General features: G+C 38.1%; 4 protein-coding genes across 5 annotated transcripts; 2 read left to right on the forward strand and 2 right to left on the reverse strand.

Annotated features, from left to right (window-relative positions):
* Nucleotides 1-5,194: 5,194 nt before the first annotated feature.
* Nucleotides 5,195-10,173, forward strand: emp1 (epithelial membrane protein 1). The gene is made up of 5 exons (XM_069167862.1): nt 5,195-5,253; nt 6,088-6,178; nt 6,613-6,712; nt 6,936-7,076; nt 8,284-10,173. Exons 2-5 carry the CDS (start codon nt 6,104-6,106, stop codon nt 8,442-8,444), a joined length of 477 nt encoding a protein of 158 aa, XP_069023963.1. The 5' UTR covers nt 5,195-5,253; nt 6,088-6,103; the 3' UTR covers nt 8,445-10,173.
* f8a (coagulation factor VIII associated) lies at nt 9,845-14,595 on the reverse strand. The gene is made up of 12 exons (XM_069167861.1): nt 14,522-14,595; nt 14,070-14,116; nt 13,800-13,872; nt 13,033-13,192; nt 12,771-12,839; nt 12,518-12,638; nt 12,300-12,392; nt 11,939-12,003; nt 11,435-11,516; nt 11,242-11,288; nt 10,758-10,813; nt 9,845-10,645 (listed from the first exon to the last, which is right to left on the reverse strand). Exons 1-12 carry the CDS (start codon nt 14,578-14,580, stop codon nt 10,564-10,566), a joined length of 954 nt encoding a protein of 317 aa, XP_069023962.1. The 5' UTR covers nt 14,581-14,595; the 3' UTR covers nt 9,845-10,563.
* Nucleotides 14,596-14,761: 166 nt separating this feature from the next.
* On the reverse strand, nt 14,762-20,411 carry nfam1 (NFAT activating protein with ITAM motif 1). The gene is made up of 6 exons (XM_069167571.1): nt 20,289-20,411; nt 19,603-19,863; nt 18,038-18,159; nt 16,104-16,223; nt 15,845-15,955; nt 14,762-15,734 (listed from the first exon to the last, which is right to left on the reverse strand). The coding sequence occupies exons 1-6, from the start codon at nt 20,380-20,382 to the stop codon at nt 15,672-15,674; spliced, it is 771 nt and encodes a 256-aa protein (XP_069023672.1). The 5' UTR covers nt 20,383-20,411; the 3' UTR covers nt 14,762-15,671.
* Nucleotides 20,412-22,761: 2,350 nt separating this feature from the next.
* LOC138209645 (uncharacterized) lies at nt 22,762-27,930 on the forward strand. Of its 2 annotated transcripts, XM_069168356.1 has the most exons (5): nt 22,762-23,226; nt 24,812-24,947; nt 25,201-25,330; nt 26,467-26,518; nt 26,623-27,930. In XM_069168356.1, the coding sequence occupies exons 2-5, from the start codon at nt 24,833-24,835 to the stop codon at nt 26,992-26,994; spliced, it is 669 nt and encodes a 222-aa protein (XP_069024457.1). In that variant the 5' UTR covers nt 22,762-23,226; nt 24,812-24,832; the 3' UTR covers nt 26,995-27,930. The 2 variants fall into 2 exon arrangements, with proteins under 2 accessions (XP_069024457.1, XP_069024458.1); XM_069168357.1 differs by lacking the exon at nt 26,467-26,518.
* The last annotated feature ends 7 nt before the right edge of the window (nt 27,931-27,937 follow it).

Below are 27,937 nucleotides of genomic sequence, written 5' to 3' on the forward strand. Positions count from 1 at the left end.
GCTAAGGACAGTTAAATTCCATCACTACTGTTGGACCTGGACCTCTTGCTTTTTCGAGCTGGTATTGGATACCATACATGTCATTCTGTGGTGTATTGCTCCTGGTCGATTAAACATAAACATTAAACAATTCTAAAAAAAAAACAGCAGACAATTTTGAATCTGTCCTCTTTCTTTTTTTTTATTTTTTCTTATAGAATTTTGCAGTTGATGAAGAGGAGAGGAAAGATTTTTGATCTTCGACATTTTGTTTGGTGAATAGTTTTAAGCGATGAAGATGTGGCTGCATTGGGAGAAAATGTAACCCTAGATCACTGGCTCCCAACTGTTTTTTCTTGCGATGACCCCTCACGTCTCCTCGTCACCACTTGCAGATGTTTAGTTGTAACTTTTGATCATTTAAACCAAAAATTGATCTTAGCTCATTTTTCAGCTTTCTTCTCCTGTTAAGTGTCCCTGATTTCTTACAAGCACGTGTAGGGGTCCCCAGCCTGAGGTTGGGAACCACTGGCCTAAATTATAGTTTGTATGAAGAAGCAATTGGTGAAAATAGAAATTAAAGACCAATATTTGTTTGAGGTGAGGCACTCAAAGGTGAAAGGACAGCCTTACAGGTATGAGTCATGAAGTGTTAGAGCATCTGGAGGAGAGTCGGGCGAGTGTGACCGCAGTGGAGTTTCTTGGTTATTGTGTCGCTGGTTAAGAATGGACCTGCTCTAAGCCTGGGTGTCCAGAGGCAACGAGAGCCGCTGGAATTAATCTGAAAAGCTCAGACGTCTGGAGCTGAAATCCTGCAGTGACGGCTGCGGTAATAGATTGGATGTTGTGGGAATGTGCAGTGACAGTTCAAAAGAAAATCGGACAGAATTGGGAGCTGGGGACTGTGCTCGATGAAGGGCAAAGGGATTTATTGTGGGAAGATGTGTGCTGCAATTATTTCATCACATCTTTGCTGCATGGCTTCGGCTGCTTTGGTCTGGGGGATTTGATTTGGGAAAATGTGACAGGCATACTCACACTTTTCATCCATTTTTAAGACCAAATGATTAATTAATCTTTAGTTGTAGCTCAATTTGAAAAGGTTTAGGATTATAAATTTTGTACACAACGCACAAAATACACAGCAGTGAGAGTTACCAACAATATTGCTGGCAGCATTTATTCCTGAAAGATATCACGATTTAAAATTAGGTCCTTTCAGAAGCAGCTAACTCTGTATAATGTCTTTCCACTGGACACCCACTGCACAATGGATGTTAGACTGAAGGTTCTGCAGAGGCCCACATGTTGTGACGGGAATAGAAAACTCCACTGACTCAGAACGGGGGGAACCAGCATTGCTCAGCACCCACTCACTGTTCACTGTGAGGATATGATAAACCGTCAGGGGTCAGATGAAATGGTTTTGTATCCTATTCTGACTTACTGCCAAGAGAAAATACTTCTCCACTTCATTATTCCCATTCTCTGACAATAATACAACTCTCAAATGATTTTCATTTCAGCAGCACTAAAATAAAAACAGAGATTTATACTAATAGCTCTATTATCACCCTGTCAGCATTGCACAAAGTTATGTTACACACACGTTTGAGAAATATGTTCTCCCTAAACGAGTTATGTGGGTTCAATGGGTCTGATTCACAGATAGACTTTAACACAGAGTTTGTGTCTCTGGTGCATTTATGGCTGCAACTAATGATGAGGCCAGTAACAATGTAAAACAGTCTTAGATGATATATTTAAATTACCTGTTTTATTTGACCGACTGTCCAAAATCTGGAGATATTCAATTTATTATCATCAATGTTGAAGGAAACCTCAAACTTTCATTTGTGAAGCTTGTGAGCAAACATTTGCTCTTTTTGCTTTAAAACCAAAAACCAAACCAAAACCAAACTAATCATCAAAATAGCGAGTGTCTATTACAGTCTGTCTGTAGCTTCCTCTCAGTATCAGGCGTTCAGTGCTGCTGGTGGCACCCAAGGGTCCACTAGGTAGCCTGTCCCCTAAAAACAGCCCTGGTTCTGGATTCTTTTTTTTAAGATTTTTGTGAAGTTATACTCCCAAACATCCATAGTTGCAGCCCTGTCTGAATACACAAACAACCAAACTTGAAAAAAACACAAGTATACATGACCTTATCACTTTAAACCATATCACTCAGCCCAAACCCAATCAACAGCCACACTCCCGGTAAGGTGCACCCCATCATGTAGTTCCTGATTGAAAGAAACACAACACCCACAAAATGAATCCCCACAAAAACAAATCTCATTTTACACTAGTTTCACCTCGAGGACCTACAAACATAAAATGCTGCATCAGTTTAATCTTATAACTTAATATATTATCAGTACCAGTGGAGTTCATTACTTTTACTTTGATACTTTAAGACATTTTGACAACTTATATATTGCACTTTGATGACATTTTGAGACCTTTTACTTAATAACTAACAGTGTGGTTACTACTTTTGCTTTTACTTTATCTCAACAAAGATGGTAACCAGAAAGACTATGTATTTCCTCCCTCGATTTGTTCAACCTGAACCAAAACTGTAAAACATCCTGTCAATTATATTAGTATATTGATGCCTCCATGCAAAATAACATGAAAACAGCAAAGACACAAAGTTCTGGCCTTTCAAGGATCGCCTTGAATCGGTTAATGGTAAGATCTCTAAAGATTGTTCAATCCATTAAGTGAAACGACTGTAGGAAAGGGAGCCTTTAGTGTTGCTCCATGTCAAACCACTGGCAAATATATTCCTCTTCCTGTTTTACTTAAATTTGTACATACTGTACTGGACCTCTTCTGCCTTTGACTGTGAGCCATGTAAACTGGGTGTTTGGTATGTGTCCATGTTGGGCTGCCCGTACTGAGTGAATCTGTATTGTCAACAAATGAAGGAGTGAGTAACTGAAACTGTAAAGGAAGCAATTATGGTATCTCTCCTTGTCCCACCTCCCACAGGATAAAGCCGCCTTTATAGTCCTCAGAACTTCCTCAGCCCTTATGGTCTTTATGGAGAGACCACAGCCTGAGGGGAGATAAGACACAAGCAGGAATGAACTGAGGCTTGTCGGTAAGAAAAAAAACTTTCTATATACTGTATATAAAATGCTTTTTTTTGTAGGAATAAGAAAATCTATAATCACTGTAGCATTCTTTCATCTGAGACAGGTGATGATAGACTTTAGTAGATGTGCACTGTCTGCTAAATAATCCCCTAAAAATGTAGGATTTGACCACATGTATAATATCTGAGAATATCTATTTAAAATATGACAGTATGTGGTTAAAATATGAAAGTTTGTCTTTAACTGAGGAGAGTACATTAACGTTCTCCACCCTGCTTCTGGCGGCCGTCATTTATATTGCTCTCTGACATTTAATTTCCTGTTCATTTCTTGTTTTCTCATTTAACAGAGGCTGGTACAGAAGGAAAAACTATGTTTTACAGTCAATTTAGGAGTTCACAAAGATCAAAATATTCTGTGTATGAATTACGTTTCCAGTAGAAGTTCAGCCCAGTTTATGTCTCATTAAAGTGCATTGGGAAAACACAGTTTGAATGTAAATATATTTATTTGGAGGATTTTAAGTGTAATCTACATATCTCTGTAGTCACATTTTTATAGACATAGTGCCTTAAAAAGAAACTTAAATGGTTGAGAGCGCAGGAAGCAGTGAATATTGTATGTTTGGAGTGATAAAGTGGGAAAATACAAGTTTAAACATTTTATGACCCAGCAAATCTTAAGAACCTTTACTGAATATTTCTTGATTAAACCACTTTATGAGACTAGCAGTCCTTGATATCTGTTCATTTCTAACTTTGTCTGTGAATGTACTTTTTGTCTGTCATATAAAGCCTGGGGGAGGACGAGCTTCATCTTCCAAAAATGGGCTTTTAAGAACATTAAACTGGGCTGGGTCCTGATTATGTATGAGCTTTATTGCTCTACAGAAGCTCAGCATGGCTTTGTTTTCCACAGGGCGTCTTTACAGCAGATTAAAGTATGTCCACATTAGGCTCATTAAATTTATAGACTCATCTTTTTCTCTCTGTTTCAGACTAAAACATAAACAGGAAAAATGGCTTTTCCAAAACAGACTACAGACTGTGTACATCTTAAAGTGCCTGCGTGGTGCTTATGGTGTAAACAGAGCTTTTCCAAAACAATGACACACTGTAGGCCAGTCCACTGGGAGTCGAGGGCTGTGTCACAGGAAGTAACGCCTAACTTTCTGCCACTTCTTTAAAAGTCCTATTTAAACGTGTCTGCGAAGAAACTACACGTTGCAGAAATTTTACTATCATCTATTGGACAGTGAAAACCACCCTCATGTTCCTGCACAGCTTCCTGTCCACCTTCTGCTTTCAGGTAGCACACTAAACATGTACTATTACCATCATGGCAAAATCAATAGAGTCTACATGTTCAGACTGACTGATGGGCATGAGGAATAATCTATTCAAAGCCTCTTATTGATTTTAATTTGACTCACTGACATCAATCAAAATTGCATCTACATGAGACAAAATATTATTTCACTTTCCACTTGCTCGAAAATATGTCACCATCGGAGTGTAACTGCTGCTGAACAGAAAATGAGGTCCCCGAGGCTCAGACTGATACGCACTAGTGCCTGCATCACTCCTTAATGTCCCCATCGTTGGAGCAGTCATTTTATGTGCACAATGAAGCGGTAAGTCTCTGAGAATTAAAAACAAGCAGAGGGTAGACTTTCACTGCTTTGCAACACATGTCGGTATGTAAAAAACGATACTTTGACCATGTGGAAAAACTGGAAGAGCTACAGGTTTAGGTTATCATAAAGATCTACTAACCAGGTGAGCTGTTTAACTAATGGAAGTCAGTTTGAAGCTGCATGTAGAGGAAGAATATGAGGAACAAATAGAGAACATAAACATAAAAACACGTGAAGCAGCTTGTGGTGTTTAATATCTGTGTGGCAGTAAATGCATTTGAAGACGTGACTGGTCTTTATGCTCAAACCGCACAGACTGGAGTTGCAGGGGGGAACCTGATGCCGTTTAGCTCATCTAGACTTTTCACTGTGAAAAAAAAAAGTTGAAACTTTATGGGTGGGGCTTGGTGAGGGGAAAGAGAGGGAATACAGAGGGAAAACTGTGATGCGTGTGCTGTGAATTCAAAGCTGGGTGGGTCTACAGTGGTTCACATTCCCAAATAATTCCCGCGCCGTGCGTTAAAGCGCTTTCAGGTAACGTTTATTACGTTGTTTACATTTTGTAAAGTTAAGTCTTGTGGCTTATTCTCTGTGAAACTCTTTTACGTTTGATTGATGTGTTTTTAAGTCGATAGAAATCAGGAAAGTTAACTTAAGCGCTTTGAAGAATTAGATGAGTGACTGGGCGCAAAAAGTCTTAAAAGGACGCGCAACTGCAACTTTTATAGATGAACACGTGTTGAACACTCTGTAGTGTTCATAATTGGATTTAGAATTCAGAGGTGTGCTTATTGTTTTATGGCGACGTATTCTCGCGCTCTTTTCAAAGTTGTTGACTGTGGTACAGGGCCTGTGTGTGTGTTGGCGTGTGTGCGTGTGTAATGGAGCGGCACCCATTTGGGAATGCCCAAACAGAGTCTAAACAGATGCGCCTTTCTTGTCGACGGAAACAGTCGAAGGCAATGAAAAATGAGTCGATAAGCCAACGGGTGAGGTCCTCTGGAACTTTAATGGATGCTAATTCATTTGGTCTGTCTAGTGAGAGAAAATACGTTGTGTAGTAAGACGTTTTGAAGGAATAGTCTGAGGAGAGATCTGACAACAGATTATTCGAAAATGTGACCGTCTGCGAGACTTCTGGGGCGAGTTAGGACTTGCATGCAACAGCTCTGTCAGTGTTTCTCTCGGTTTGAGACGTACCCTATTTAGGACTCCTGTGTGTGTGTGTGTGTGTGTGTGTGTGTGTGTGTGTGTGTGTGTGTGTGTGTGAGTGAATTGATACTCCCTCATGTACAAGCCTTTGTTACGTAAGTCTGTGCGTGGAAAATAAATAATGGTGTGCATCCTTCCGCCTTCCCCTGTTATCAGTTTTCAGAAGGCCACAATGTTGATGCTGGCAGGAATCGTTGTTCTGCACATCACCACCGTCATCCTGCTTCTGGTGGCCACCATTGATAATGTAAGAAGCTTTTATTTTATTTTATTTTATTTTATTTGTTTTTATGAGTTCCTGGATGCCAATATAATGCTCCTGCAAAATGTTTCAGGGGAAACACAAGCAGCATGGATTTTTAAAGGAGGCTCAGCTTGTGTCAAAACTACTTGGAAATGCCCAAAATGATGTTTTTCCACCCACAGTGTTGCAGATCTACAGAAACATGCTCACCAAACACTTCACAAAAATACATCCCAAAAGCTTTTGTAAGGGCTCACTGAAAAGCTCTATCAACACACATCTGGGGTGACAACAGTGGGGAGAGACGAGTTTAAACATTTGTTGACGTTAAATATGGAACGTTTTCACAAAATATGTATTTTCATGTGATGTGACCACTGTATGTGGTTAGATATGATAAATACTTGCATCATTCTTGTCTCCCTCTGTGTCCCCAGGCCTGGTGGATCACTGATTCAGTGTCAACGGACTTGTGGGGCAAGTGGGAGCTGACCAACTCAGTCTGGCATTACACCAACCTGAAAAACTACCCAGAAGGTAAACTCCAGGGATGCTAAAAGAAATGGGTTTTTTGTCACAATTAAGTTGGTAATGATGATTTGATTTGACTGGAGGTCACACACATAAAACCAAAAGGATGATTACTTTAACAGTAATCAACATTTTACACCTAAACGGGAGTAAAAGGTGGATATTGTCCTGTACCTGTGTTTTTGTTGAACCGTGTCTCACTGCCTGTGTTGTTGTCCTGTTGCTGCAGAGTATCTCCAGACAGTGCAGGCAACTTCAGTGCTGGCCTGTATCTTTGCCATCCTGGCCCTGTTTGTGTTTGTGGCTCAGCTGTTCACCCTGCCAAAAGGCCAGAGGTTCACCTTTACAGGCATTTTACAGCTAATCTCCTGTAAGTAACCTGGAGTCAAATGTCTGATGTGCAACTAATACTGATTTACATGATTATTTCTTGTGTACTTTTCTATAGAGGATGTGTGCTAAATGCTAAACTGATCGAGGACAATAATGCGCAGAAACTTCAATGGTTTTAGACTTGTGTATTTCAATGTAACTGTAAATAATTAGATCTGGGTGTCCTGAACATAAAACTTATTAGCTTTCAAAGTAAGTGGATTAATATCAGCTACCTGTCACTCAGAGGGTGAGGAAGCAAATGAAGAAGCTGATGAGTGTTTTATTGTGGTGACAGAAACTGTGATCCCTGACAATGGTGTGAGCATGTTTGCAAAACAAAACCGATACCATCTGATTCAAACTCTGTGGAAGCAGAGCTCAGCCACAACATGTCCAGTATTTCTTCAGAACAGTGTTCAAACAACAGATACAGAAGGTCACGACTTCATCATTCAGGTTTAAAAGCGTGCACATTTTCAATTTAACCAAAATTTACATGAGCTGGTCTGACCTATTAATCCGTATAAAATGTCATGTTTGAAAGACACTGCAGTTTATTTCTACTCCTGTGTCTTAATATTTATTTTGGGTGACTGTAAATCAATGAGGGTGTCACAAGTAGAACCTTTTCAAAGTCCAGTCAGTCGTTCTATAATGCCACAAATAAACATTTAGGGCTACAAGTTAGGATTATTTTCATTATAAATTTTCGTTTTGTTTATAATATTTCAGAAAATATTCAAATCTTTCATTGCCCAAACAAACTTCTTCAAAAGTCTTTTTTCAAGTAATTATTGTGTACAACAAAGCATTAAAACCTCATATTCGAGAAGGTAAAAATAAGAAATGTGTGGCATTTTTACTGTATTTAAAAACACTCAATCAGTGGATAAAAGTAAAACAGAACAATTGATCTCAAGAGTTTCAGATCTGGTGCTGGGGGTTAATTATGGGTTATCTTTGCTACTAGCACATAAGAAACTCAGAGAAAGTACGGGTGTTTAACATGTCTTATCATGAGTTTCTATCTTTTTAAATTTAATAAGGTGAAACTATCATGTTTCTCATTTCCTTGTGATCACAGTGTAACCGTTTGCTACAATGTCCGTGTTCACAAGCCTGATCTTATAATAGGGAAAATAATTACTTTTTAATTGCCTTGTCTTGGTGTGCATAATAATATTCCCCCATCTGTCCTGCAGGCCTGTGTATAATGATCGCAGCCTCCATCTACACGGCCGAGTTCCACGCCAACGAGACACAGGGAGGGTACGGGCACTCCTACGTCCTGGCATGGATCTCTTTTGTCTTCACCTTCGTCTTAGCGATCACCTACCTCATCCTCCGGAAGAAGAGCGAGTGAGAGGATAGAAAGAATGAGGGCAGGGCTCATGTTTCTCAGAATATTGGAAATCAAAGAATAGGATTTACTTCAAAATTAGAAAGAAAAAATACCATCTGCAGAGAGGAACATGGGAAAATGTTCATCTTCTAACAGGAGATATTTGTTTATACTTTGAATATTATGAAAGGCTGAAATTGACCGATAGTTTTTCACATTTTTAATTCTACTTTTGTCAAGAGTGGCACGGCACAGGGCACAAAATAAAGGTGATAATGAGAGCGAAACCCCAAGAAGTATGACAAGCTGTTTTAACATTTTATAGCCAAGTTTCACTATCTGGAATTAGCAGATATCAACATAATTTTCAACTAGTCATAAGCTTTGATCAATTTATTTATACTCTCATTCTGGCAAGTAAAAAAGGTAAATTTGATATATCTGCAATCAAAACCTCCTCTTCCTGCTAGTGATTACCTACCTCGTTTTTGTCGTGCCCATGTTACTCAGCGGGGTAATTGGATATTAGCCCAGCAAAGCATTTAAGTAACTGTTAACACAAGCATTGGTGTTTGTTGTTCTTGAAAAGCTGGTCAGAAAATTTCATTGACGTCTTATTGCAGAAAGTAAATCGTCTCCATTTCTCATTGACAGCCGCTGTCCTCTCCTGCTCAGGCAGCAGTGTCAAAACTTGTCAAAAACTCAAACATAAGGCTGACAGCGGTAAAAAGGTTTATCATACAGTAGCAGCGCCATAGTGTGCTTGAATAGCAGCTCCACCTGCTCTAACTTCCGACAAAACTACAGAAATTTTTACCATGCAGAATTGAAGAGGAAAACATTTTGAATTTGAGACATCTCTTATCAAATTCCTTTCAAGATATCTATAACTTGGTAGTGTCTTCAATTAAATTATGAACATTTCTAATTCCAGTTTGAGATATCTCTAACATCATTTTGACTTAGCATAGCAGTTTAACCATAAAGTACCTAATAACTCAGATTCCATTGTCTTTTAAATGGTAGTTAAATGTAGGTTTGGAATATTCTTGTTTTTTTGATGAGAGATGACAAGATTGACATCGCTCTCGTGAATGAGAGTGTTATTAATGTTGTCATCTGCCATTCAGCAACAAAGTGAATCAGCACAATCCCAAAATGTTTGACTTTTCTTTTGAGACTCTACCAAGGTTTTGGTATGCCTTCAGTAAAAGCCGATTGTGAGATATTGCAGTTAAAATGTTTTGACATAAAAAGTACCTGTTATCCAGTGTAATCATGTTGCGAGGCCGACAGTCACTACTGCAGGTTTCCCCGAGTAGAGAAGTTAATAATTGCTGTATCTGAGAAGATACGGCGTGTTGGCAGAAGTACAATATTCCTGTTGTAGTACTTGAACAATCAGGAAAGATGAGCCTTAATTTACAGTACAAGTAATTTTAATCATGTATCATTATTTTACAACTGAAGCGTCGTGTATCCTTTTTAATCTATGCACATTGTAACCATTATATTTTTGTAGCATTGTGTGTTGTTTTTTTTAACCATGTTTGATTTTGTGTTTGTAGTCGGCTGCTATCATAACAAACAGTACATGCATTTGTACAAGTGAATATACGTGAACCAGGGATGGAGGACAATGGTGTTTCATTTCACCATATTACAGAACTATGCAATAGAAGGTTTTGTTTGTAATTACATTGAAATTTAAGCCATGTCATTTATTAATACAAAAAAATTATAACAAAAAGCCTTAATGTTTTTTTCTATAGAAGACTGTAAATTCTACAAGATCCAAAAACATCATGTTTCTATCATAAAGAAATGTGATCTGGTTTTGTAGCCTTCAATCAAATAAGATCACTTTAAAATGTCTTAAATTACCATCCTGTCAACTAAAGTATTCACATCACATTAACTAAGGACAACCTAAGCAAATAGAATTAGATTTTCACTGATTTCCAAATCTAGGCTACTCAGAAAGGAAAAGGTTTTGTATTGTGTGCGTTTCTCTGAGCTTCAACACTGAAGTTTTGAAAACAACCCCTCTTCAGGCCTTACAACAGACCCAGTCAGGAACAGGAATGTTCCATTATATAAAGTATGGTTCCCAGAGGAAGTGTGTAAAAACCGGACTGTTCTAAATGCCTTGACCAGACGGTGTGATGCGCTCCTGAACCACCAGGTGGAGGAGATGATTCTGTTCAGCAGTCAGAAACGGCCTGAAGGGGAAAAACCCAAGCAAACACCACATGATCAATATGGAAAATCAAGGGTAAGAAGTGATTCTCAATCCCCGTCACATGATGGAAATGAACATTTGTGAATGCTCACCATAGCTCAGTCTGAAGAGACTTGAGAGACTCTGTGTCTTTCTCCTGACACGCCATCTGCAAAACAGATTTGCTGTTATACACAGCACTAATAAAAACATAACTTCAGATTCAGATGACCTCGTCAAGGTCTCAGTCTTGTCAGTGTTTACTCTCTCTAATAACTCTTAATCTATTTCAATAGAGTCTGCTTGTCGAGAATGGGTTGCTTTAAGTGATCTTTTTTTAATTAAGGGAAAATAAACATCAATCAAAAACTGAATATTAATTGAGTCACACTGAAGATACAGGGAAATGTAAAATAACACTGAAACCAATGCTAGCTGCAACTTGAAAATAATTCTTTCACTGCCTGATGAAGACAAACTGCAACACATTTATCACTGTCGTGTGAAGGCCATGACGACCATCATTTTTTCCTGCTTGAGGCAGGAAGGATCAGGAAATCCTGTGAACTGAACAAGTATGTGAAAGAAGAAACTCACCACGACAGACTGCAGGAGCAGGAAGACATTCTCAGGCAGGAAGGTCACTGAAGGCGAGGACAAGATCCATGTTTACACCATGTCAAATAAGTGTCACCCACAGAATGCATGATACATTTTCTGAATTCCCAGTGAAAACATATATAATTCATATCCTCTGCACTAAACTGGTTAATTATTGAGGTGCCTTTACCTTGGCTGTGAGGGTCAAAGGACTCCCAGGCATATCTCTCCAGGGTCTGGGCATGTTCTGGTAACAACTTCTGAGGCGGAGGCTGCACAGAAACCAAGGTTGGATCATTGAAGTGCTGCTGCAGCACCAGTACAGCATTTTATTAAGACGTATAGTATTGTTGTAAAGATGTGGGGTAAATAATCAGCACTGTGATACAGTATAGGGAGGTGTTTCCTTCTTTTACAGCTTAAAATTCAACTGTTCTGCTTTCTGATAGTTCAGCATTTGGCCATTTGATGGCTGTTTGACACAGAATTATTGACAAGGGTTATGTTGCTGCGTGTCTGTGGTAAAAATACTGTCACATGGTAAACAATATTTCATCCCAACTACCTATAAAACCCTTTTAAAGTCTATCTTCACATAAGTAAAGTGAATAAATAGAGATCTGGCTTGATTCCTAGCACTTCAGTTACAAAGTTAGAGACATTTTTCTGTATCATGTATATGTATATTACTTACCTCAAGCAACATCAACAGCAGAACTCTGGATATTTCACATTTTGCCACAATGTCCAGAAATGCACCTTTTTCCAGGTAAGAGAAATGAAGACAGTTACATTTTTCCACGTTGTTTTCCAGTCAGTGTAATCAAATAAAATGCAACAATGTTAAAGCTGAAAGTGAGACACGGCTTACGGACTTGTTCTCAGGTTTGTTTAAGCATCAGTTTTCATCTTGAGCATGAAAATGTTCTCACTGTCTCCTGACATTTTTGTGTTTGAGATAGTGGATGCAGACTAATTTTTTTTTATTTATTTTTTTTTTAAATCAAATCAAGTATCAAATAAACATATTGCCTTTAGATGTATCAGAGCCTCACCAACAGGGGTGGCGGTTCCAGGCAGCTGCAGTCCTCTCTCCTGACACATCAGCTGCATCTCGGTGAACACCGACAGAGCACCATCATAGTCGCCTGCAAAAAGACAACACGTATGCAAATTTAAACAACAGAAGACCAAGTTGAACTGTATATGCATGTAAAACATGCAGCAGCTGATATCATACATAATCAGATGTGAATGAACAGACTGAACTCACGGGTGAGAATTTTACACGTTGCCATTTCTCCCATTGATAACAGAGCTTCAATTGGTGTCTGTGTCTGTAACTCTGCAGCCCTCTGATAATGAACAATAGCCTCTCCTGGTCTGTTCATCTCCTATTGAAGTAGACAGAAGGATTAAGAAGTCATTGAGGCCATGTAAACTTGAAGCAAAAATAATGATCTTTTTTTTTTTTTTTTTTTTTTTTATCTTATGGAACATCTTAAAGTTCTGATCCAAACTTTCACCTTGAGTGCGTTGCCAAGTTCCAAACACAGGCTGGCTGCCATCACAGGCTGATTCATCTCAATGTACACCTGTAATTCATTTGTACATCTGCAGTCAGTCACAATATAGGAATGTAGTCCAGACTATATTCTCCAGGCTCCACATCTGTTCAGATGTTCAACTCTGGATGTAGTACTACTTTCATTGGAGCAAAACGTCCAGAGCACAACAACCGCATCCAGGCAGTAATAACATAATCAAAAACTGCCGATCATTGTATACCTTAATGGCAAAACTGTAGCAGTTGAGTGCAGCCTGAAGGTGTTCATCGAAGCCCGGTGCCTGCAGGGCTCTGTTCTCCTTCTCAGACGAGAGAAAGAGGCGGGCAGCATCGGTTAATGCCAGGGCCTCTCCAGGAGCATTAAAGAGAGTTTGCTCACACCTGCAGGATGTGTAACAACAACAGATGCAACAGTGTCATCATTACAAACACCACAGTCTCTCTCTGGGTTAATTAGGACCACATCTGACCACCAGATAGGAGTCAGCACTCCTCGCACTGTATGTTTATGAAATAATCTAAATGACTAAATGGTCATTAAATCTTTAACATGACGATGAAGCTACCTGTAATTTGTCAACATCTGATCTGTGGTGTTTGAGAAGCTAAAACCAGTTTATGTAATAATACCTCCAGTTTACTTACAAAATACCAATTTCATGTGGTGATACTACATTGAAAAATGTAAAATTTTCCAGAGGCAGGGTATCCCAAATAAGGGTTTAATGCACCGTTTTACATCAATTACAAGCGGCATCATTTAGGTGAAAATAGGGCTTTCTGTACACTGCAGTGCCAAAAGCACGTGAGGATCGGAACAATAAACCCACATGTGATTACTGATGATCTCAATCCAAAACAGTGAGTATTAAGACACTGGAACTATGGAGTTGGATTCAAAAACTAACAAAACAAATTACGAACGGATACTGTAAACATATGTAAACAAAGGTAACCACACATATATGTTTTTATAGTGTCCACTCACCGAGCCATAGCAAGGTTACAGAAGGCAGCATATTGAAGGCAGTCCTGCTGCTTCAGCTCTTTTGCCAGCTGACCTGAAACCACAAACAGACACAAGAGAATAAATACGAGGCCAACTGGAAAAAAAAAAAAAAAAAAAAAAGAGTCTGATGACATTTGTGATGTATTAACATGATGACATTTATGGAGCAGGAGAGTTTATTTTTTGATCCTGTTAATTCTGCCGTTTGACAGCATGTTTAGATTTCACTGGTTGTGTGTAGAGACTCACCAAACTGCTCACTAGCCTCCGCTACGTTAGGCTTCCGGAGAAAACGTCTGCAACAAGGAAAAACAAAACCTTTCAATTTCCTAAAATATCGCGGTTTGCGGACACAAATTGAGGTCAGTTCAGTGTGAAACAGCGGAATGAATGAGCGGCTGTTAACTGTTAGCTGTCATCCATCAAAACGCTTCAGTTTACCAGTTTCATGGACTTTTACTTAACAAATAACAACTGCCAAAATGATATCTGAATTAGACACCACAGGACATGCACAAAAAGGTAATATAAGTAACGACAAAGACAGTCAAGGCATTAACAAGCTAACAAAAAGCAACAACAGCTTAGCCTGGTAGCGCCAGCTGTGAAAGGCATCTGTGGCATTCAAACCACCTAACGTTGTACTCATCCTGATATTCATTCATATTTCTAATTGAACTAATGCCATTTAAAGCCTTTACTTTTTCAGTTTATTTGATACAGCTCGGTATCTCGCCAAAAAATCGCCTTCGGCTGCCATGATCGATGGAGGAAAACAAACCAAATCAGGAAGTGCGTCTGACAGCAGCGTTCTCATTGGCTGAGAGACTCCGCGCCTCGTCATTTCATTGGTCAACGTTTGCAAAAGCGTGGAGGTCGGAAATGCACCACGGAGAAGTTAAAAAAAAAAAGAAATCAGACAAAAGACAGGTGACAGCAGGGACACGTTTATTGGAAAGCAACCAGCTGTTAAGTGTATCTATTAGGGTACAGTGTTTAGGTACGAGGACTTAGCTTTCATACTGTACTTTGATGTTATCATACTTTTTACTCCCATGCATTTATTTGCCAGCTACAAGCTACAGGTTTCTTTGCAAATTCAGCTTGCGATTTTTTTTTTCTTTTAGCATATAAAGCACAACACATTGTCATACAGTAAATGAAACCCCTCAATGGTGTATGAAATAATGCCATGGCAATCAGCTAGAACATTTAAATGCTGCTAAAATGATAATGAATCAGCAATAATATTCCTAGTAGTAAAATCAATGTTGTAACAGTATAAAGGTCGTTACACTCTGGTAGTTTTAGTGCGATTAATAATATTTTTTTTTCAAATTGTTGTTTTTGTCATGAGTACTTTTAAACAGAATGCAAATATTCCACAAATATTACTAGCGTTGTGAAAGGCATAAAAAAAAAATGACTTGACAGCAATCTATTCAAACCCTTTCCCCCCCTTAAACTCGTGTAAATTTGCGTAGCTGCTGGTATTAATAGTTTTGATGCAAAAAATATGAAGGTGAGAATTTCACATTTTCATGTCTTTATTTGTCCCTACTTGATGTGTAAAGACCTTACGAGTGACACAGACCATTTGTTTGCTTAATGAGTTCTCCGAATACTTTAAATACAGTTGACTAATAATTCTTTTTTACATTAACTATTTACAGAGTACCGTTACATTGTAGTTTCTTCCACAATGTAACAGTACTCTTTTTTATTAAGGAATTTAAATACTTATTCTGTCACAGATGATAATGAAACCGTAAACCAATGGAGGATTATTCCAGTTACTAATGATGATTATGATAAAATATCATAACCTGTTGAAAAAAGCTTATTCAGGAGTCAAAAGTTCTCATAAACACACTCAAATACACCTTCGCCCTGGAGTTCTGTGGTTTGCTCCACCTGTGGAGGTAGGGTGGAATACAGGTTACCAATCACATGTTTTATCTTGAAATGTTACGATTGTTCACTAAAAACATTAGACCTGACACAACACAAAAAAGTTTACCAACCGTTTTTTGGGGTGCTTTTTTCTTGTTTTTAGCCTTCTTTTGGTTAGGCTCTGTGTTGGCAGATGAGTGGTCCAGCACGTCATAAATGGACCTGGGCCGATGCTCTAGACTCTGAGAGAATTTCTCACATTAGTGTCCAAGAAATAATACAAAAAATTAACAGATAAATGCAGGAAAGAACGAGGGCCAAAAATGACCTAGAGACAATTTATTTCAAGTGAAATTTGTATCCAATACTGATGAAAAAAAAAGTGCTTACAGCATAGAAAGATGTTGACTGAGCTGTCATTACGTCCACGCCATTTTCCTCCATCTCTTTCTCTTTCATCTCTTCTTTGTTCTGCTTTTGTTTTCTGCCACTCTCAGTGATCGTCTTTTTCTAAAAATCACAATTCAGTTCATTAAAAAAAAAATAAATAAAAAAAAAATAATAAAAAAAAATCAATAACTGGACAACACACAGACCATAAATAGATGTTCTTGAGATGTAGTTACACCTCACAGCAGCTCCCCTGGTAGTTTGTCTTGTGATTGGAATTTAATATGCAAGGCTTGAATCAAATCCTTTACCCCTAATCATCTGTCTGGATAACAGTGCAAGTCCACCTCTAGACTTGACCAATGAACACAGCACAGTCACCAGTACCATGAAGCAACAGCCATTTAACACTTATAAGAGCAGCCATCTCTCCTAATGTGAACATCTGCCCTTCAGTCGAACTAAAATACACATGCAATCACTTTCAGGTTTATACATATCATTGCGAGTGCTAAATTTAGGTATTTGCATTTCCTCTCCCAATATTACATATGCATTCAGGCAAACACACAAAATGTATGTGTTAAATTGTTCATTTGAAAGACGCAATCCTCACTGCACATCGTTAGTCTATCAACTTGAGCTTTTTTTGTGGGTGATGTGATTTTACACACGCAAACCTTTAGTAAATCAGGCCCTAAGACATCCTCCCTCACTTGAGCTTGATTTTAGTTAAGTTTATTTCACATATGTAAATGTAGAACACTAGAGAATATATAATTTACAAACTGAACCATCTCTTAACAAATCCTATTGGTTCAAGCACAGATACTTTAAATATTCCAGCATCCAGCGGTTTTAAAATGGTCGGGCTCTGCGCTGCAGTGGATAAATGAACTGTGAGGAAGCGGTGGCTCTCCAATAGCTGAAGGTCTGATGTTTGTCAGGGTTTAGACATGGTAAACTAAAACAAACTTAACTGAGGAGGCTTCAGTGAAACAAGCATCAGGTAAATCTCTCCCACTACAGTTCAGCTGTGCTCGGCAGAAGCACGCTGGAAATGTCTTTCTATTACTATTGCTTCTCAGGGGATGCATGTTTACGCCGATCTAAACAGGCTAAGTGAGTGTGTGCTGCCTCGTAAAGGACGGTTTTCAGTTTTTCAGTCTGTCTTGTGGTATTGTCAGCTGTGTCAAAGGCAGCATTAAGATCCAAAAGGATGAGGACTAATACTTTGGCCTCAATATGTGTGGAAATTAATATAATTCAGTAACTCAGTGAGAGCAGTCTCTGTGCTGTTATGAGAAAAACTCCCCAAACAAAAATGTCGTTAAAAGATTCAGAAGGTACTTAGTTGCAGCGGCACAACTTTCTCTTAGTTAAAACGCAAATGTTTGATTGGAGTTTGTGGTAGCAAATCACAGATGTAGGTTACTAAGTTTGCTGCTGGTAACTGCCTGATATTCTACGACTATTGCTTCTTTGCAGCAAATCTCCGTTCAACACTTTGAAAGAAGCTTGTTGGTAGAACATGAGCTGCTCAAAGTTAAACTGAAATATGTGTAGGATTTAATTAAAAAAATTACTTTGAATAGATCTTTGTAATTCAATTCAGCATGGATTGTAAGTGTTAAACATTTTTCTAAATTCTAGGTTGACATCTTCAAACCATTGTTCAAAGACATTAGATTTATTATCATAGAGGATAATAAAACAATAATAAAATGCAGTAAATCCTGAGAACTCAGAAGCTGCAAAAATGATGAGTAATCAGTGATCAAATAGTCAATAAAGTAATCTTTTGAACTCAGAAACTCATCGACAACACTGCAATTTCACTTTCCTCACAACAGCCCAATTTATGTAACAAACATTCATACATTACAACATACTGTTTCTTAACAACTGTCAGTTAGATGCAGGGCACAACTTACGCAATATCCTCTGAAGACATGGACTGAGCCGAACACACTGAAGAGCAGCAGCACACCACTGAAGACGGCCACTACAATGAACTCTGTGTAATCCCACATTATGGGCTTGTTGTAGCCTTCAGCTGAAAAACAAACATCATTCAAAGTCAGTCAGTGCTGGAGCACATCATAAATGAACGACACGGGTTTACTGATAAACTCCACATCAGAAAACACTTAAGATCAGTGGGCCTTTGGCAACTGTTTCAACAATACTATTGACACGTAAAATGGTTTCCAATCTGGGGCAAGGACCGTCCAAAAGATCCCAAGATAAATCTGAGGGGGTCATAAGATTAAGATAAAAAAATAAATAAATAAATAAATAAATAAATAAATAAAAAAAAAAAAAATAAAAAAAAAATATATATATATTTGTCACAGAAAAGTAGCCCAGAAAGGATAAATCCAACACTGGCTCTCGAGAGGGCCTTTTGTATTTTTTTTGGAGAGTTTCGCGGCCACTGGAGATTCTTCTTCACGCTCGGAATGGTTGGGTGAAGCGAGGTTTTTTTTGTTGTTGTAATCTTCAAGCTCAGAGATGCCTCTAAAACCTACAGACTTACCCTTCAAAGCTCTTTTTTTTTTTTTCTAACACAATGATTTCCCACTACAATCAGGGCAATGAATGCTTTAGTCAGTTTCGTCTGAATCTGAACGACTATCATTCAGCACCTCCCCCCATGTCAGGTAGCTTTTTCACCCATCTTCTAATGCAGCTGCTCCTAAAAGCTATAAAAAAATTAAAAAAAATTCAAACAAGTTTGTTTGAAGCATTATGAAAATGTAATCTAAGGCTGGATCATATGTATAAAATCAGATATGTAGATATTTTTTACTAAATACCTTGACACCAATATTGTGAAACCATATTTACACAATAAGATTTTTGATAATTAATTGTCAGTAATGTGGATATAATGACTATGTGGGTAAAGGCCAATAATTCTGAAAATGAAATCACTTTACTGTGATGAATACTTTAAAACAAGGAAAAGACAATACTTATATCACTTTATTAAAAATATGATATATCCAGTCTCATATCACTGAATATTGCTATAATATCAATATATGGTTTAGGTCTAATTCAATCATCCTTTCCCACCACTGTGTCACTTTTTCTGAAAGTTATTGGTCCTCCCTTGATATAATTTTTCTTGTATTGCTCTGCCTGTTGATCCCACAATGGTTTCATTAGAAAACACAGAATCAAGCATCTTTAAGTGTCGTCTGCATCGAGGTCACAAGTGGATGTTGCTTCATTTTAAGCGGACCCGAGTTTAAAAAGTTGGGAAATTGAGGTAAAAGTTGAGAAACTACTTGTTCCAAGATTATAAAATCTACTAATTTGCTATCACTTTTACTTTGAAAAACTGAAACAACAAAATAACTGAAGAAATGCAATGAATCTGTTTCACACACATCACAAGGCAGCTCATTTCTATACTTTACTGCTTAATCCCTGCACTTAAAATTATTTTCAGGTTCATTGTTCATTAACATTTTCTTATTTTCGTACTGACCTCTCACTCGAAGGAACAAGGACCCCTTTGCTGTTTTGTACTGGCAGTAGTATTTTCCTGAATGCGTCAGGTTTTTCAGCTCTAGGGACAGTTTAATACTGCCAGGTGTCCCAGAGATGTCACAGCGGTAAATCTCCTTATTCAAAGGATCAAAGCACTTCAAGATGTCACTGGTTTGGTTTACTGGTATCGCCAAATCACAGGGAATATTAAGATTCTCGCCAGCAAAGGCCACGAAGACTGTGCTCTCCAGGGACATTTCTGTAAAGGGACATAAAGGAGGTTAATATTAGAGCAGAAATAATTGGTTGACCAATCAGTTAGTCATAAACCTGCAGTCATATTCATAACAGATAATCTGTCAAAATAACAAACATATGCTGGTTTTAAACTTAATAGCTTTAGATTTAAAGAGAACTTGAACATTTCACACACACATTTTTCACTATTTTGTGACATTCATAGACAGTAAATCACAAATTGAAACAAAAGATGAAGTGATAATGAAAACAATTGTTAAATTCAGTAAAAAAAAAAAAAAAAACACTAAAGAAAGACATGTTTATGGCTGCAAACAGTCAAGGAATAATATCAGTGATCTAAAAAGCTTCTTCAGGATTGTAGTAGTAAATAAGCACTCCCGGTCAAATATAAACAAATATAAGAACAGAGTTTGGGTGGCTTACTTGGTGCGTCCATTCCTGAACACACTGACGGGACCAAAAATACAAATATCCAAGTCAACCTGAAGAAAAGACAGCAGAGTTGTTGAGAGTCCATGTTTTGATTTTGGGAGTTAGGGGTACTATTCAAGTCCTCTTCAATGAGGTTGTTTCGTTTGTCTCCAGTTTTCTCACTTTGTTTTGGTGAATACAGTGCAAGGTTGGGTTTCCTGTTTCTGGCAAAAACCACTTCCTCAAAATGCTAAGCTCTTTTCTGGACACTGACTCACTGGGGACACCGAAGGGGCCAGAGCAAGACTGAAAAACGCATTTACAACTCTGTACCTGAAACGTTAAACAGCACAATGACACATCTGAAGGAGGACTGTCCCTGAGTTGATTTGTTCTGTGTTAAGAAGGAATATTTCTGGTTACAGTGTGGAGTTACGTCAGCCTCTGGATGTGAAGCAAAGTGCAGTGTTGGCGTTCCTCCACAGAGAGACAGTGTTGGAGAAAAAACAATGAGAGCCGCGAGCGCGCAACTCGTCAAGACAGAAGAAAGCAAAGGCTTGAGCAGGGAGGGGAGATAGTGTGTGTGTGTGTGTGTGTGTGTGTGTGTGTGTGTGTGTGTCGCTGGAATTCAGCTGAAGGTGACAAATTGCCTGTTGTTAATGTGAACCAGCTGTCGATGGTAGCGTGACTCCTTTACAGCAGTAACTCTGCTGAATCGCTCCGTGAGGTGCCGGGGGAAGCGTGCAGATGTTAAAGTGCAACAGTTATTTATTCCAATTTGTGTGTCTATGTTTCTTTCCGACTTCCTTACTTCTCTCGGCCTCTCCACCTGACTGTTTCACCGTTTTCTCTCTGGCTGCTGTATCGGATTCCAACGCTGACCTCACTCCAACCACAGCATGAACACAGATGGAGCGAGCTGGAATAACATCTGGATACCAGTGAAGAAAGAATTGTTCATTCCTTTTTTTATCCCATCTCTGACATTTCTTATCTCCTCTTCTTCCTGTGGAGTGAAGTGTACAAATCCTTTACACACTTTAAAAATACAAATAGATTAGCACTCAAGTTGAAAGAGGCACAACACAGATGAACATTTTAGTTTAAAAAAAAAAAATCCTCTTAAATCTTAAATGCAAGTGAGGGCATCACTGATCATTTAAACCAGATTAACTGGAGTCACTGCATTTTCTATCTCTGCTGTAAATGGAGCAGAACTTTTTTTTTTTTTTAATTTTCTTTAAAATAAAGTGGGTTAGTCGTTTAACATCCCCTGATATTAGAAATATCCAATACTTTTACTGAAGTTCTATGCTACAACTTTGGGAAGATTTCCATTTTATGCTCCTTGAGACTTATACTCTACATTTTATATGGAAAATACTGTTGTGAAAGAAAATGCCCCAAAGCAGGACTAAATCCTATTTAAGTAAAAGTATAAATATATAAGCATGAAAATACACTTTATTATGTATTGTAATATAACTATTAATGAATTCATGTAATATCACTCTAATGTTGCTGATAACAGTGGAGCTAATCTAAACTACTTTATATACTAATGGGTAGTTACATCTATAAAAATAAGTCATAATCTATTTGTTTCATTGTATTTTATATTGTAAATGTGAATATTATTTTAAAGCTTTAAAAATAATAAAGGAGTGAAACAAATTGTACAGTATTACTCTCTGAAATGTAGGTTAGTGAAAGTGGAGACTTGCTTCAAATGGATGGAAGTATGGAAGAACATGTACCATAAAAATTTTACTTCGGTACAGTACTTGAATAAATGTCCTTGGTTATAATAAAGTAATTAAAGTATCTTCACCTTAACCTAATACAATATGAAGACACAGCTAACATGTTAATGCATTGTGCATAATGTTGCACCATTTTGTTGTTAATACTTGTGTACTTTTGCTTGCAAGACTTTAAATTATTGAGTATAATGTCATATTTGTTTTACTCACAGTAAATAAAAGATCTGAAGACTTCTGTCACCACTGGTTAATGTACTTAATGTGTTCAGTAAAAGCACTCAAAATTTAGCGAGATAATTTGTTTTTGTTTGTCACTGGTCCGCCTGAAAACATCAGAGGAAATAGTCTTCCTTGTATTCACCAAGAATATAAACAAAGACCTTTCTTTAGGTAGTTCAATCCAAAATATTGCATCATATTCTATTTAGGCCTAATATGTGTTTGCATGTAAATAGTAATCTTCAGAGCAACTGGCTCTCAAATCCATTACACTGTACAAAAGAGTGCAATAGTTCCCTTTGAAACTTAAAAGTTGAAAGTTTAATAGGAGTTCAAAGGAGCATAAAATGGATATACTCGAGTACAATAGTAAATTCTCACAGCAGCTCCTCCTCAAAGTTAAATACCACAGGGTAGAGGGAAAACGGCGTGAAGCAGAGGCAGATAAAAAAGGTCTATAACTCAAGGTTTGAAGGAGACCAGAGTGCAGCGCTGCAGAAACTTGATCCTGCAGCAGAGCAACAGATTCTGACACACATCAACCCGTCTGTTTCATGAAGGAGGTAACAAGATGAAAAGGAGACACGCATGCAGGATACATCACAAGACTTATCTGAGAGAGGAGGATGTGCCACACATCTGGCAGCAGCTGGACTGTTGAGTGTGTGTGTGTGTGTAGGATAGGATTTGGGCGTGTTTTTGGGGGTGTAGCAACTCTCCTACCTTCCATAAATAAAGATCTCTTTTAAAAAGGGGGCTCAGCACTGGACCTGCTACACTCTCCTCCTGATTATACTACAGCTGCGATTTGAGGGTGGAGAAAGCATCAGAGAAAACAGGAGAGAAGTAAGCAGAGAGGACGGTGGCAGTGACAGAGCAGAGAAGCAGAGACATCTGGTATTCAAACTACATCAGAGAAGAAGAAGGACCTCCTGCTGAGTGTTAGAGCAGCATCATCATTTTAAGTTGTGAGTATCGGCTCATTTGCTTATTTTCTCTGCAGCCTGTGATGCTTTTGCCTCTGCAGCGCTAGTTTGCAAAGTTTAGACTGTAGTTATTACAGCACACTCACAAACTATAATCATCTCAGTGGAAAGAGGATGGATTGTTTAGTGTTGTTGATGTGTTTCACCAGATGTGAAACAAGCTGGATCATGTTATTGTCAGGCTGATTTTGGCTGTGCCTTTGATCACCCTCCAAATTCATACCCTGTGAAGACATTTTTAATACCTCAACAATGAGTCATCAGCTTATTATCGTCCAGTATGACTCGCACATTTCCTTTGGATGCAATCCTGCTTTTTGTTTTTGTCCTCTTTTCTGGGTCGCCTGCAGTCACCTCCTCTCTCATTTTCCCTGTTTAAACTCTGAGTCCAGGAAAAATAAGACTTAAAAAACGTTTTTTTTTGCCAGGTTAGACTGTGTGGTTGTTTTCTTCTCAAAACTGTTGCAGCACAAAGAGCTGTTTTATTTACATCTTTACTTTTGCAGGACACAAGACTTTTTGAATCACAACCTACCATCTTATCAAGTGTAGCTGTGTTGTAATCAGTTTATTTATATTGATTTATGTTAAAGTTTAAGAACTTAAACATTCAAATACATTACTTAGGCAGAGTAAAAGTAGAAATACTGCAGTGTAAATGATAAAAGTTCAACCAATATTTACTTGGTTGAAAACAAAGAGGTACAAGCAGAATAAAGTAGTTAAAAAATCCTAAGTAATGAAGAATGGCCCCTCATAGAGCATAATGTTATTGTACTACCTATACTGTGTATTGTATATTTACTGATTTTACAATATTGTAGTTGGTAAAAGTGGAGATAATATATATATAAAAAAAGCATCCCATTTGACACACATTTACAATTTTAACCCACAAAGTAACTCTGGTTAGTCAAAAAAATAGATTTAGTAAAATATTCCCAAGGGGAAAAGTAATGGAAGTACAATAGATCTGAAGTACAGGACTTACGTACGTAGTAACTTTGTTAACTTAAAAAAAGATACAAATGGTGGTCAAAGAAGTTCATTCAGGTCATTCATTTTAGTGACAACATTGCACTGTAAAAATACTCCATTATATCAGTAACAAAAATGTAACTCAAGTATCAAAATTAAAAGTACTTCCACATAATAGCCTCTATCACTGTTGAACTTGATCTTACTTTAAGAGCTATTGAACATCTGTGTAGTTTAATCTTTAGAAATACAATTTTATCAAATGTAAAATGTAAAAAAAAAAAAAGTAGCTAATAAGCATACCTGTTTAATAAATGTAATAAAGTAAAAAATGATTGAGAAATTGTAATTAAATACAGTACTCGAGCAACTTTCCACCACTAGACACAGATGTGTGTACACATCTGAAATCTGCTGAGTTTTAAACCCTGGTGTTTTTCTGGCTTGGGCAGATGATGTCTGTTTTTTACTTCTTTTATTTCCTTCTGACGCTCTCTTGTGTTGTCTGCACGAAAGTAAACAAACTATGTTGTTAAGTTTATCTGTTGATTTTCTGTTGATATTCTCATGTTCTTTTTCTTTTGAAAAGGGGAGTATCTGTCCACTCATCATGGCGCATTGCTCTTTGTTGATGGTGCTGATGGTGGTTGCCACAGCAACTGGGGCCCGTGCAGACAGCGAGGAGAATGAACTGGATTATGGGTACTGGAACTACAGAGAGGGAGGTATAAATCACGAGCGTGTATTTGATCTGGGCGGTTTGGAGATACGAGGCCTGTAAATCACTGAGTGTTTGAAGCTGTGAATTAAAACAGCTGAAACGGTGACATGCAGCAAAGTCAGAGAGTGCACAGATGAGAGACTGTTTGGAGCTTAAAGTACTGAAAGCACATGTGCTTTTCTGATTTTCATCATTCACTCAGGCTCCTGTTTTTGTTCTGTAAATTGAAGCCTGACTGTGTCATGTTTTGGTTGCAGCTGATAGTGTGAATGTGGCCTCGGTGCGGAGTGTGACCAGAGTTTTAGACACCTGGGGAAAACGTATCTTCAGTGAGATCAAGACTCTGCTGCACTCTCAGCCCAGCACACTGCTGCCTGACTACTCCAGGTAACTTTTATCATCCATACTCAACTCACTGTAAGTTTAGTGACGTTTATTTGATCAAACACTTGCTGGTTTAACTTTTACAGCAATTGTTTTTTACTATAAAAACTACTCTTACATAGAATTGGGAACAGGTTTCAAGTGAGGGGTGCTGTGGGGACGATGTGAGTTTGGTGGGGATACCACCCTCAATATTCATATGAAGAAGATCTGTATAAATAGTGTATGCTTTAAAATCAACATTGGTTTTGCATGTTTTCTTACACACACAATTATGGGTCTAGAAACATCAGTTGTACTTTGATGAGCATACAATAATTGTTTATGAAAGGACTAATAATCACGTAACTATACACCAACATTATACGTAATTATTTATTTATTTTTTTCTACTTTGTTTCTTTTATTTGTTGTATTTTCATGCCTGTAACCCTTAGAGATACCAGCCATGGACCAGTTTCTGTGTTTTACAGGGAGGACAGAGGGTATTTAGGGGAGACAGCAACTCAACAGTATCTGACATATAGAAGTGGTAAACAACTTCTGAAAGCTGGAACCTGAAGACTACTTTCAGATGCAGCTCAGCGCTGCGTACGAAGTTATTTAGTCCGCTTCCCGACAAGCTAGCATGACCTGCTCTTTAGCGGTACTTTCATCTTCCCCTCGGTGTACTTGACCGCTGGCCTCTTCCTCTTCTTCAGCTTGATAAACTTTAGCTCTGCGCTACTTACTTGCAAACAGTTTTCTGTGGTACTTGTTTCCGTGTTGTTTCTACAGCACAAACTGGTCTATTTAAATGTGTAGGCCGTTGCAATCTTCATGCTTTGATCTAAAACGTCTTACATATTGTATTTTTTTGTTGTTGTTTTTTTTTGTTGTTGCCACAAGTCAGATTCAAAAGTGATTGAATTAATTTGGTATGTAAATTTATTAATGCCAACATTACATAGTACAATAACAGTATTTAGGTCTGCATTCTCCTAAGTCAATGTAAAGAAACATAAAATAATAATCTTACATAGAAAAAGTGAACAGGATATAAAAAACAACAACCCTACAGTGCACTGTGAGATACATTTAATTGAATCTAATAAAGGTGACAGCAAACACAGAAGTCTTGACCTCTCCTGTTCTGGGAGCTTGTTCCAGGTACGCTGCCTGCTGCACCTCCATGTTTTAACCGTGGGGACGGTAAGCAAAACATCTGAGAGGTCTGAGGAGAGAGTGAAGCAAAAGGTTTTAAGACGTGGCCTGTTTCAAGATCTGAAGCCGAGCCGCCTCTGTTCCTCCTGTAGGGTGCGCCCTCTGTCCGAGTCCGTCAACGACCTCTTCAGGGAAGTCTCTCTGCTGCACCGCCGCATCACCGAGCTCTCTCATCGCCTAGCAACGCTGGAACCGTTCCTCCGTCGCCATGGCTACCGGGGGGAGGAGGCAGGAGGCGGTGGCACGAGAGCGGAGGTGGCGAGTCTGGCCCGGTACACCCCAAAGACCGGGGAGAGGGCGAGCCCTCCGAGGGGGAGCCGGGTGGTGAGGAGGAGACGGGTGAGAGTCCTCAAGAACGGGGGAGTGAAGCTGGCTCAGTGACAGATAGGCAGATGAACAGAGGGGAGAGGAGAAGGACACGTTTGTGGCTTTGTGAGGTTTGTCAAATATTAGAGAATGAATGAAACACATTTATGAACGATTAAGTTCCTTTTTGTAAAATAATAAGCTTATAGACTCTGCTTGTCCTGCGAGATCAGGGAAGATGCTTTATATTTGTATCAGCCAAAGAGAATCAGTATTTCATTGTTGAGTTCTTCATGTTTAAAATAGCCTATATTATTGAATTTTTAATCAGTTCCAGTGATCATTTAGGTTCTTGTTTCTGTAACAACATCCTCAAAACGTGTTTTTTTTTTCTATAGCTTTAAAGATCATTCTTGACCCTGCAAACTACAGCTTGACAGAAACCTTCTCAGCAAAAATGTAATTGCTGTTTCTAGAGCTTTCAAATACATTTTATGGACTGCCTAAAAAGTTGCTTACTTCTTATTTAGTTGGATCATTTTTGATATGCTGTATGCTCTTCATTTGTTCCTTTTCATAAACAAATGTAAAGACACTGAATGTTTCACGTTAAATAAATAACTATTGCGCAAAATGAGCTCCTCAACACATAACTGGCTCTGACTTGTTTGAACTTAATGCCAGGCAAAAGCTTTGCCATAACCATCAATCCCTAGCATGGTGTCTTTATAATATTGCTTGAAATAGCAAATCAAATGAATAAAACATCAAACACTTCCTATTCTATCTTTTCTCTCTCCAAAAATTGAACCATTTCAATTCCTTCATTTAATTATTTAATCAAGGTTTGTCAGATTTCTCCAGTATTAAAGTAATTTACTGACAGCTGTCAGTAAGCCGATATGCAGTATAGTAAAAGTGAATGACTAATAGATAAATCGGCAAGCTTAATTTTCCAAAAATGTAAACAAATATGGGCAAAAAACAAAACAAAGTCAAGGTCATGTTGCAACCCACTGTACAACTCACTTTGTCCATGGCAACATTATGGGCTACTTCCTGTTTCTATTTGAAGTAAAGACTTGTAAAGTAAAATAAAGA

Source organism: Embiotoca jacksoni, unplaced genomic scaffold, assembly GCF_022577435.1.
Source record: "Embiotoca jacksoni isolate LCO1_2020_lvr unplaced genomic scaffold, fEmbJac1.0.p SCAF_4, whole genome shotgun sequence".
NCBI lineage: Eukaryota > Metazoa > Chordata > Actinopteri > Embiotocidae > Embiotoca > Embiotoca jacksoni.